Below are 12,684 nucleotides of genomic sequence, written 5' to 3' on the forward strand. Positions count from 1 at the left end.
AAGAAATATCAAACAAAATCCCAGCTGTGACTTTAATTTGGTTTGGTGGGTGAATGGGTATGTATCGACCAGCTGATGTTTGCACAAGCTCCAGGAATCTGCACCAATGGAATCTCATACCTGTTCAGTTACCAAGTCAAGTAGAGCTAGAAGCAGCATTTTCTGCCCAGAAACCTCACTAAATAAAAGCCTACATACATTTGTGTACATATGCATTTACACATGTACACACATGCTCATATGTGTGAATATGTATAGTGTACATATATAGTTATAAATCTGTATATATAAGAAACCATACTAAAAACCAAAGGATCAACTAAGATGGCTACATATTAAAACCAGAAGACTGTCAAGGTGCTGCTACTTTTTGCTTTGTGCCTTCAGAAGGGTCATTTAATCCTTCTCCCTATTCCATTCTAAAAAGCATTTTGATTGTCAGTCTGCATTCATCCTTGCTACACCTTCACTGTTAACCTACTGGTCCTTGCTTTTAGTTTAAGAGATGGATGGCCTCCCAGGGCTGTTAGGTTATTTATAATAGGCTTGGTTTTGTTGTCTGCATGTTGAGGGAGGAGTATCTCTCAATAACATGCTATACACACAAATTAGACACTATGTAGAGCTCCAATATTATATGTGATGCTTTTAATGTATTTTAAACCCAAATCAAACATATAGATAGATTGGGCATTATCCATGTAATCTATCCTTTCCTTCTTTTCTTATGCATCAGAATAGCAACTGGCTGATAACCAGCATAACAGAAAATGAAAATTTAAAGGATTGTATTGTTGCTGGTAATCCCAGGATATATTCTGTAGCAGTGGTTTTCCTTAGGTGATATCAACTTCTTGCAAAATAAGAGTCTCACTGTATGTTGCACATTTAATAAAGACCCAGAGCCTGACTGTAATTGAAAAACTGAAATACATGTTGACTGGTCGGATAGACCTCTTTAAAAGTCTCATTTTATCATCCATTAATTCCATCTGAGTTCCAAATAGGTCATTAAGACCCTATTTAAACTATGTTTTTTTTCCATCTGAGATAATTACGTTATCATTTTTAAGACTGGTTGGCTACATCCAGATTGGTAAATCAAACTCAACTCAACTGTTCTCTGAACGTGATTCCTCCTGTCATAGAGTGATGTGTATCCATTACACTTCCTCAAGGTCAAAGCAGGACGCCTGCATCACGGCTGTCTGCTGGGAGTGGTCCCTGGCCTTTGCTAACTCCTGAACTGAGACGATGAATTGTCTGAGAGACTGTTACTTGGTACAGGTCAAAATTGTCAGATGCTGTTAAATATGTCTCAGCATATGCATATCTGAATCCCAGAGCCCAGTAACAGTCTCAGGCACCATTTAATTTACTAGTGTACATAAAACCATTGTGTTATGTGTTCCTCAGAAAGATTGCCTATGTGGGGCACTTGTATTTCTATTCATTCTTTTCACAAATGAGCATTTGCATTGTTCAAAAAATATACACAACCTCACCTCTTGATCCTCAGCTGGTCTTTCGTAATGAAAACCAGTTTGCTCATGATTTTTTCTGCACACAAACTAAGTGGAGAAACCCTTCCTCAGAATAGTGACAGTCTAATGTCTAAAGAGTGATGATTGACAGCAAGAGGCTCATCTTCAAGCAACTTCCACTTTAAAACTGGAAGGCTGGACAAAATGGTGGGATTCCATTAAGATTTCAATCCTCTAAAAGCATATTTGGCAGTCTTACCTCATTCTGCTGATCCATGTCTTGTTCCAAAGATTCATGAAACGTTTGATTTGAATTTACTTTTCATGACAAATGACTCTACAAAGAGCACACTTCTTTACATTATTTCTACTATCAATAGGGAAAGATGACACATTTGGGCAGAATGAGATGTATCTGAAGATATTTTGCTGTGTTCTTTGAGAGACGCTGTAACAAAGTGTTGGTGCTGCTGGACTGTAGGATTCTTACTGTTCAGATAACCAATATATGCATTTGAGGAACTGCAAAGCCATAGGAACAGTGTTTCCACACATCACTTTCTGTGGTGGAATATTCAGCCATCTGCAACGCCTTTAGCTGCTATAAAAATAAAACCAAATGTAATAATGGCAATAATCACAGTAATAAATAATAATAAAAATAATTAATAATAGCAGTAACAATAATAATAAATTTAGAAGTGTTTTCTTTTATCCCATGATCTTTTGATTTAGGAAGATAAATTTAGAGACTTTATCTATGTCAATTAAGGTCACTGCAGACAAATTGAACTGTGCAGAACAGGGAAGAAAGCAAGCCCACATGATCTGTAGTTATCATAGGAAATCAATTTATCCTCAATCCTCAGACATGACACTTTTGACACATGTCGAAAGACACTTCCTAGACTGAGAACAAAAAGGTAATTAAAGTTTGCCTTTTATTCCTTATCATGTAACATAAAATTTTAAATATTCATAAAGCAAGCCAGAATGAATTTCTTCATGACATCTCAAGTGATTTAATAAACACCAATGACTATAGTTTCACAGAGCTTGAGTACTTTAGCTTGTTTTTTAATGAAATGTTCTTGTTACCATCTAATGTCTTAAACCTTCTATTCATCTTTGCATCGTATCTATTTCCTTTCAGACAGTGGAGGAAGATAGTCATATCTTAACATGACATTTTTTCTCTTGGTGAATACATTCCCATGAGCTTAAAGTCGAGATCTTTCACTATTTCAGTTTCCATCAGCTGTAATTTGTTGTCAGATAGCTGTCACCTGTAGCAAAACTGCATGGACAGATTAGGAATAGAAATGCATTTTTCTGTTTGCAATTACACCTTACAAAGCAATCAAACACAAAAAAAAAAATCCCACAGACAAAACAAAAAAATCAAGACAAATCAAGTTTTTTGGCTGATCTCACAGTAGAAAAATAAAGTCCACATTTGAAATGAGAAGCAAATAAATACACAGACACTAGATTTCTATGCTCTTCTGCTGCTGCATTTTTAAAGCAGCAAGATCACTGTATGACCAATAATAACAGTGGTAATCTGGATAATGACTTCTCATGATTCATGGACTAATCTGATTGTCCACTGGGATCATTAAAAACATCCTGCCTTCCTATCATTTACATCATGGATATGTGTCCAAATGGCCACTGCTGGAGTCAAGATAGTAGACACCATTAATCCTAATGGTCTGATCTGCTGAGGCCAATTCTTCATTTCTATTTATGAGTTCTCTGTACTGCTGAAAACCACTTGAGCTTTAGAACTTAGAGAAGAGAAAAAAAGAAAGAAAAGAAATTTGACTTAGGATATCCCCTTTAACATCTTTCATCAAAAGAGTGGATAAAATATTTATTCAGCTACTGTCCTTTGCATTCCCATCAAAGTGAATAGAAAGACATTTAATAACACATGGAAACATTAAAGAAGCTTTTTATCAGAGTGGATGGGAACTTGTTCAGAACAAACATTCTGGCCTAAGGGAAAGTTTTTGATCCGTGAAGCTTAAGCTTTTGGTGCTTAAAACACTCTCATATCGAATCATGTGGTCAATTTGCATGAAATAAATGATTTGCTTAAAACTTGTAAAACTATGAAATAGAACTTGACAAGTCATTAGCAATAAGTGGTATCGCACTGGCATTATACTAACTAACACTGGTGCAATCATTAGGAAACTGATGCTACAGCAAAGACCAGGAAGATAATGGGGACAGACTGTACCTTGACCTAGAGGTGTTAGATCATTGCCCCACACAGTAGATACCATGCTGAAGTCCAAATTACTGACCATCCTTCTTCATTACTGATGTGCTCAACATTCTGAGCCCCTGCCCTTTATCATCTTTCACACAAAACACTTAGTCCAAGTTATAAAATTTAGCACTTTTTTCCATCTAGGGATAGGTGATCTAGATTAGGGAAAAACAAAACAAGCAAGCAAACAGACAGACAAACAAACAAAAAAACCCCAAACCCCAAACGAACTGAAATTTAGTCTAGCAGAAAGAATAAGATTATTTATCCGTTCTTCATTAATTGTTATATTGTGTTTGTTTTCATTCTGAACTAGGAATTCAATTAATGACGTTTCTGTATGTTGACAAGGATTATGGATATAACTTTTCTCTTCTAGTTGGTAAGAAATGGTATTCATCATTTCATTAGCTCAGTTTGCGGTTTCAAGATGATTCCAAGTCTTTGGAAAATCCTGGCTAGACAGCTGGATTTCCAAAATTCATTTTAAGGATAGAGTCATTATATGATGGGATTGGTAAATATCCACTCCTGACTATTGCCCAGATAGGAAATACATGTAAGGCCCAAGATTGTTACCATTTGTTGCACAGCGCCTTCGATGCATTGATTGTGTCAATGTAGTCAGTGGCTCAGGCCTGTGAGTCAAGTTTGAGTGGCTCCATGTGTGGAATTTTATACAAATTACCAGACAAACTGAAATACCTGCTTACAAATTATTTCCCTGCAATTGTGCATATGCTGATGAGATGCAATAACATTCAGACCATGGTGCTCAAATCCCACTGCTGTCTTCAAAATGATGTTTTCCTCATGCATTCCCCAATGAGCATACCTACAAAACGAGAGGGGTAAGTATGATACTGCAGTTTCCAAGGCTCATTAAAATCTTAATTCCTCTTCTGAGCCTATCACCAAGCATGAGGCATGGCTTTGATTTTCTGATGTGAAGCTGGAGCTGAGATTTAACAACCTGTTTGCATGTGGGATCTGGTGCGATGAATGCATGTTGATGCATATGACTGAATCGATATTATATTTAACTACTTAACTTTATTTCACAGGTCACAACAAATTGCACTTTGCAATGACAATGACAGGATAGCTATAGAGCATAAATGTCAGAGAAAGAAATTAAAATGAAATAATGAGTCTGCAAACAGGTGTTACAAACCAGAAAAGAATCAGAAGGAATATAAGACTGCAACAGTTCCATTTGTGAATCTTTGGGGAATGAAATGAAAATATATTTTGGATAAAGCCTGGTACTTGCACGTAGCCTGACAATACAAAAAAGTCCCAGCTCAATATCGTGAGAGAGAACAGTTTAACACTCTGAGAGAGGAAGGAAGTTTCAGTCAGTGGCTGGAATGAGAACCTTGTCAGTGTTTACAGTGTATGACCTGTTTGGAATTGGCTAATTAGGAACAATCCTTAAGGATGAGAAACATCATAATTTTTACTGGTGTTTCAAGAAGTTCATAATAAGTGGACTTGAGGGAACAACTGAAGATCATTTGTTTGACAGAAGAAAATAAGCTTTTACTGTAGAAGAGGCATCATGAATATGTAACCTTATTATCACAGCATTATTCTGCAGAGTTTTTAGTCTAATGAAGAAAAATAGAACTGTAAGCATTTCAGCATATGCTTGAGTCACTTGGACTTCACTGATTTAAAATGTGTCTCTTAGAAATAAATTACTTTATTTGTTGGGAAATACATTTCCTTCCTATGGTGTCTGGAAGATAATAGCTTTTACAAACAGTGTAATATTTTAAACATGAACAATTCTGAAGGGAGCTCAGCCTCCCAGTGAATCTGCTCAGCCTGTTAGTGAATACATTTTCTATGCTTCTTAATCTGTATACTCAGCTGCAGGACATAAGGAAGTGATGCCACCTCGTCTTCTTCTAGAACATACTCCAAGAAAGAAATCAGCAGCTGTTGAAGGCAAGTTTGAATTTTTTCTTCTTTTATTGGTTTCTACTCATTAATTTGACTCTTTGTTCAAGTGGCTTTTGTTTATAAATATAACCTATCTTATAAAATTGATCAAAAAATTAGGCCTGGGAATGGATGGTACAATCATATTTGCATGACAAGACCTAAATATTCCTTATAGTAGTCCCACAGATGGCTCAGGCAATTTCCTGAGTGAAATAGATTATAGGCTCAATCTGTAAAATGTTTCGATTGTGTTCGTCCATAAATTGCTATCTAACTGTAAACATAATCAACATTATCCTCTTAATAGACTTTGGATTACTCTTTCAGCTATTGTTATTTAGTAATGTTTCTCTGTATTATCTGTAATAATGAACATAATACTCTGGCTGTGCATTTGCCAACACTATTCCTATTGTTAAAACCACTGAAAGAAAAATACAAAGTCAGTTCTTACATTCAGAAGAATTAAACATAGTCCTTTCAGTTGAATTCTATTGTTTACAGTTTAATCATATTAGTAAAATGGTTGAAATGTGCATTTTCATTTCAAAATAGACTATGTCCATTGACTTAAAACTACAACTGCAATATACTGTCTTGGTCTACACCATACAATTTAATTCTACCAAATGCATGAGTCTTTTCATGTAATTATATAGAAGTTTTCATAGTATACTTTGGAGTCATTCAGTCACACCATCACACTTGCTAATCTCTCTCATAGAGGTCTTAGTTCTATTTTATCTGGAAAGGAATTGCTATCTAAGAGAAAAACAGATGGGATGGCAGCAGAACAAGTAAGAAAAGCTACAGGCTTTGCCTGCAATTGGAAATACAGAAATGAGAGCTAGATTTTGGCAGAACCTACCACTAAAACAAAGAGTTAAATTAATTAGATATTTCTGTAATGTTATTATTGTGAATCAGAATGCTTGGATAAAAGCAGTTACGTGACTTACTATCTCTTTTTCCGAGTGAGTATTTCTTTGTAAATACACTGTTTAAAGAACTATGAAACTGTGGTTACTGTGACACAATATATTACATAAGTAGATTTGCAGTCCTACTTATTTTTAGGAAAATGTTTGAACCGTGCTTATCAGCAAAAAGAAGTCTCTGCAATGTTAAACACTGTTATCCACCAATTAACCATAATGGAAAAAAGGCATAATAGGAAAAGACTGCTGCTTTTGCTGAGTGATAAACTTAGTCTTTAAATATAAGTGTTATACAACATGAACCAGCATCAAATTAACATTAAGTTCTTGATTTTGAAAATCATGAGGAGCATGCAATTACTGCAATTGCACATGGAAATTACTATTTATGACCAGTTACACATTTGTGTGTTTCATTAGCTCATTTATGCATGCAATTGAGGTAATTGGGAATGTAAATTAGACACCCATTTGGCAAACAAATTGGGGAGCAGATTATCTACTCAGAATCGTACAGAGAAATTCCCTTTAAGGCTCAAGGCCACTCACTAGGTTACAATAGTGTTCAGGAGAGTTTTGGAGGAAATGAAGAAAGAAGAATTACTTGCAACGTGCTGCTGCATAAAGCTGTTCTATTGCTCTGTTGTGTGGTTTCCATACATGAGAAAATATGCCAAGGTGCCTTTAGGAACCCTAAACCCTGAAACTGGGAAAAAATAATTAAGTCATTTATGGGAATATTTGGCACACTGTCAGAAGGGGAATAGAGGAGTAGGCAGAGAAATATCAGTCTCTGAATATGTTGAAGAGACATCTGTCTTAGACTTCTTAATGCTTGCATACCTTTATGACTGGTACATCACTAAACACCACCGATCGGGTGAAGGGACAGACTGAAATAGCAGATTCTTCTTATAAACATAGTTGAAGGTAGCATAATAAGTTCTCAGAATAGTGATCAAGTACAGGCATTTGTTAATTGAGAAATGTACTTTTTATAACATGAAAGTTCCGGCCCAGCCCTTGACAGAAGCAATCAGCTATAAAAAAAAAGGTAGAAAGGTAAAAAAGAATGGTTGTCATACAGAAAATTTAGAACCTAGGCTTTCCAACTCAATGGTATTCTGATACCAGGCACAGTGCAGTTGCTAAAGGCTGAGAAAATTTTACTCTATTTTCAAGGTTCAGGTCTTTTCACTATTGCCCTGTTTTTCCACTGCTGCCTTAGGTAATCTCGGACCATTCCTGATTTCTGATAAGGTGAAAATAGTGGTAGTATATGTGCCAGATGTGTCTAACAGTTTTAGATGATTTGATACTTTCAAATAGAAAGATTTTCTTGGATAGTATCCAACGCCCAGTAGAAACTATGCTCTGCTGAATCTGTGAGGTCTCAGAAAAACAGCATATCGTGATTATGTATCACATCTCAACCTTCCTTTACTTGTCATTACCATTTTCTCTTAATTCATCTCCAGTAAAGCTGTCAGAAAAGGGTGATTATGTAAGACAATCTCAATTTGTACTCTACAGAATATAGTAAATATATAAATTGCATTGAAGTGTGTTCATGTGAATTGAACTTTTCACACACATCCAGATCAGAAAGCAAAACACTTTGTACTCATCTGGTCAGAAGGGGAAATGACAGATCGTTGCCCTCCTGTTTCATGGTGGTTTGTGTCTTTTCAACAAGCAGTGTTGTTTTGAGATCTTACACTCAAAGTTCAATGAAGAGTTTGAAATTTCAGTTCACCAACAGAAAATAATGGCAAAACAAACCAAAAGATCCTATAACAATAAACACAAGAAATAGGGAAAGGGGAATTGTGAAGAGAAAGACATAGAAAGATAACTTCTACTTGTGTTCCAAGCTTGGAACCCTTGTTTGACGAGCCATGAAATAAAAGAACTAATTTTAAATTCTTTACCTTATCTTTCTCTGGAGTTTCACAAGGACTTGGAAGCAGTGCTCTCAGGTTGGCTAACACTCTGATGCTGCCATCTAGGGAGGATGCTGGCACTGGCTGTGATTTGAACAGATCTGTTCTCCAAGGCTATCTGAACTTTGGCTTTAATATGTTTCTTCCTCAGCTGCAGTCTTCTCCACGTCTTTTAGCTCTAGCTTTCTTGTATTTTGTTATGCACTGACATCCTAAATCTTCTCTGCAATGTACATCGAATCTCTGCCTCAGGTCTTGACATTGCTGAGCTCACACAGCTTTCAGCATCCTCCATTTCCCCATTCACCTGAGAAAGACTCTCCTTTCTGATAGCCCTCCCATGTTTTGCAAGCTAATCGCTCAGGAAGATGACACAATTAGATAAGAAATGTCAAAAACTAAGCTCAGACACTGGTTATTAGCAAGGCTTCATAGTAATATTTCCAGAATAGCAAGTCTTTCCTTTTGCACAAGATCACAGCACTTTTGTGAGAAGCCTGTATCAAAACCCTCCTCTCAATTACATATGAGCTCAGACAGTGTTCTTTGTACCACTTTGAAGACCACTGTACCACAAAAAAAGACTTTAAACAGCATTGTATCCAAGTATGACTCGAGGTTATATTGTCCTAGAAATCTCTGCTTGTATCTTTGAGTGGGAGAGCATTTATCACAGCAGAGTCATCAGCATAACCAGTTTGATCTGTTAATGGATTGTGATGGGCTCGGAAATATCCCCCTCCTTTGATTGAACTGCTTTTTGTCATCTTGCTGGTATGTGTGATACTAAATGAGGCTGGAAAAAAAAAAAAAGACAAAAATAAAATCTTTCTAATGTCTTCAGAGCATTTCTAAAGGGAAAAAATATTTTCTCTAGATCATTCTTTGAATCCTCTAATTACAGATTTTGCAGAATGCAGTAAAATGAGGTGCTGTGAAATATGTTTAACTTCTTCCAAAACTCCTGTGCAGGCTAAATTGGCACTGAAATAGAAATCTGCATGTATCTTTGTTACTGAATAGAAGGACACTGTCTGACTAAGTGGAATTTCTAGTCCCTAGATCAGCTCATGAGTATAATATTAGGGATATAACCAAGAGTATCTAAATTGCTAAATTTTGACAAAGCTTCCTTGATGTATAGAAGTGTATAAATCTTGTACAAATCAATCTGCCTCTGTACAGTCTGTCAATGGACACCTCCTCTTCTATACACAGATTGTTCTGTAAAAACCTATTCTTTTCTTTTATACTATAAAATCAATTACCCTTAAAAAAGTCCTTTGAGTGAAAGTTATTCAAAATACAACATAAACCTTTAAAAATGCAGAATATTTTTATGCTTTCTCCACATTTGGAGTATTTTTAATAGTACTGATGTGATTTGTGGATAAAAATCCATTTTCTGATAAACTTCAATCCAAGGGAGAATAAAAGGAAATATGAAAGATATTTGTCAGAACTATCATTGGCTATATTTTAATCTAGTTTATTAGAATAAACAGTTTAGGTAGCTTTAACAAGGTGCTGTTTATGCAGCATAGACACGAGTTTTTTGAGATGTGTCCTACATCTCCATGAGCCTGTACTGAAGACAGTAAAACCTTTTAAACAATATACACAAGGTTTCAAAGTGAGTTATTTAATGATTTAGATTAGATTTTTAGGCAGTAAACCTTAATGATTTAGCTATGATGAAAAAAAGTCTAAATCTTCACTGTTTCAGAAAGCCCTTGACATTTTACTTAATGGCATGGGATTCTTCTGTACTACATTTATGCTAGCATAAGACAGAAAAAATTAAACAGGCATCGGGAAAGAAGCTTACTAGAACATAGAAAAATCATGTACATAGATATTTTGATTAGACATATTGCTACATTTTCTCATTAGTAGTAACAATAACCATAATGCAATTTACAATATTTAATTATGCATTTAAAAATAAGTATTCAGCCAAATTTGAAATAACCAAACCAACTAACTCAGAAGATTATTATAACTTTTAAAAATCTTTTTAATCTATTAAAAAAGAAACCCACCCCTGTAATATTTTGCATATGTTACACCTGCAAATGGAAAAAGATTTACTTGAACTAAGATTATCTGGGCTTTCAGAGGCAGAAATTTCTTTGGAAATCAAAGGGAAACCCTTGCAAAATAAGTCCTGTGTAGTCCGGTCATCCCATTTTTCCTAAACCTCAGACATTCAGGCTCAAAAGCGTGGCCCATAAAAAACATCATCTAAGCCTTTCCCAACACTGATAATACAACTGGTGCTGCTGTGGATTCATGATGCTTGGTAGGAAGGACAAGGATAGCCCTGCTGCCTTAGTTCATTTGGTTCTTGGAAGGGAAGATCACACCATAAAAGTCACCATTCCCCTGGGAATTCTTCATCACAATCATATTTCCATCATATTTCCCATTGACCATTGTCCAATGGATTTTCTATTGCTCATCTTGTCATGGAAGTTGGAATGCACTCCCTTTTTTCCCTTGGCATGCACACTCTGGATTCATTACACTGGTATTTGTGGTCCTTTGCTACCCACTTAGTGGGTGTCACTTAGTGGGCGCAACATATATCCCCATGCTATTAACATTTCTGATGCTTAATTCAAGAGTAATGAATAAGGAGCCTATAATTACTACAGGAAGAAATGAAGAACACTTTGGTGAGTCACATGGAAACACTAGGAAATTCAAGCACAATACTGCTATTTCATACTTTCTCCAGACCTCAAAAATATCTCCATAAGCAACTTTCAAATCTGCCAAATAGTGTTTCAGATTGGGATTTGAAAACAACAAAGCAGCTTCAAAAAGCAAACTGAGGCTGGAGATACTGCTTAGGACTTCAGGGTGTACCATATCTCCAGTGACCTGTGTGCCTCATTAGTCTTTCACTTGTTCAATATGAGAACAAATTCTACATCATCACTCTGCTGAAATGAAACCATATGGTTTAAACAGAGCTTTGCAAAAATGCACTTAATGTTGGCATAAGCACTCACCTGTAAGACAGGGAATATGTGAGTGTGTGTGCAAGCACGCTCACATGCACATAGATGTGTTTGCATGCGACAAGCAATTCTAAGAACTGTAGGCTTCTTAGATCTGCCTTGATTTTTCAGTAGTTTATTTGGGAAAATACAGAATAATTTCTTGCACAGAAAATAACTGGACAAAGAAGGACACTCTTACCCCAGAAAAGGATTTTTTCAGACAGCTGAAGTCATTTTCTACTTGAATTTTAATTTTGAAAGTATGAGCTTCCACTATCTCCTAAAATAAGCAGAAATATTTCCCTGCATTTTTTTCAATTCCTCCAAAATATTTGTAACCCTAAAGGGCCCTTATTTTGTGAATATGCGTGAAATTGTTTAGAATCAAAAGTGGAACTGACCAGTCATTGTCAGTCCCCACCCTAAGCACCATGGAAAGGGGAAAGAAATGTCATTAAAAACTGACAGGTTGCGAGTTTTTTTAGTTTTTAAAACGTATCCAGGTCCCACTGAAATCAACAGCAAAACTTGCATTGAGTTCAGCAGGGAACCTATTTCAGACAATAATTAAATCGAAGAACAAATGTAATCTATTTGAAATTAATAAGGAAATACCTTTTCAAAACAAAAATTACGCCAGTACCAGCTTAAGATGAACAGAGAGACTTGCAGAAACATGAAATTAAGTTATACCCGCGTTCAGCCTGAATTAGAGTTTCTCAGGAAAAGCTAAATGGATGTTTGGGGTTTTTTCTGATTTGCCCATAAGTGAGTATACACATAGCTCTGCTGTTCCTCGTTTCTGCCAGGACCAGAATCAGTAGGCAAGAAAAGCTATTGTTGTACTTCACTAAGCCAGGCAATATCCAAAGTCTCTCACAAGAGCTTTTCTCCCAAGATTTCCTGACAAGAGGGGTTTAGATAAATGCAGATAAGCCTTGTATAAGTATCTGAACTTTACAAGGCTTATCTGAACCAAAACATCTCCAATCTTCTGGCATTTAGTCCAACTAGTTAGTGTTTGCTATGTTTTTCACAAGAAGGTACCAGTGCCTGCATTTTGCTGCCATCCTTACCTGT

The 12,684-nt window shown here is 36.0% G+C and overlaps 1 protein-coding gene across 3 annotated transcripts in view; it reads left to right on the top strand.

The window, feature by feature from the left end:
* TRDN (triadin) overlaps window positions 1-12,684 on the top strand; it is a 232,991-nt gene that overhangs the window by 100,194 nt on the left and 120,113 nt on the right. For all 3 annotated transcript variants that reach the window (XM_084262483.1, XM_084262482.1, XM_084262484.1), the window contains one exon: window positions 5,641-5,722. In XM_084262483.1, the coding sequence (XP_084118609.1) occupies window positions 5,641-5,722 (82 nt within the window). The remainder of the gene's footprint in view (window positions 1-5,640; window positions 5,723-12,684) is intronic.

This window comes from Gallinula chloropus, assembly GCF_964237585.1.
Source record: "Gallinula chloropus genome assembly, chromosome: 3".
NCBI classification, from domain to species: domain Eukaryota; kingdom Metazoa; phylum Chordata; class Aves; order Gruiformes; family Rallidae; genus Gallinula; species Gallinula chloropus.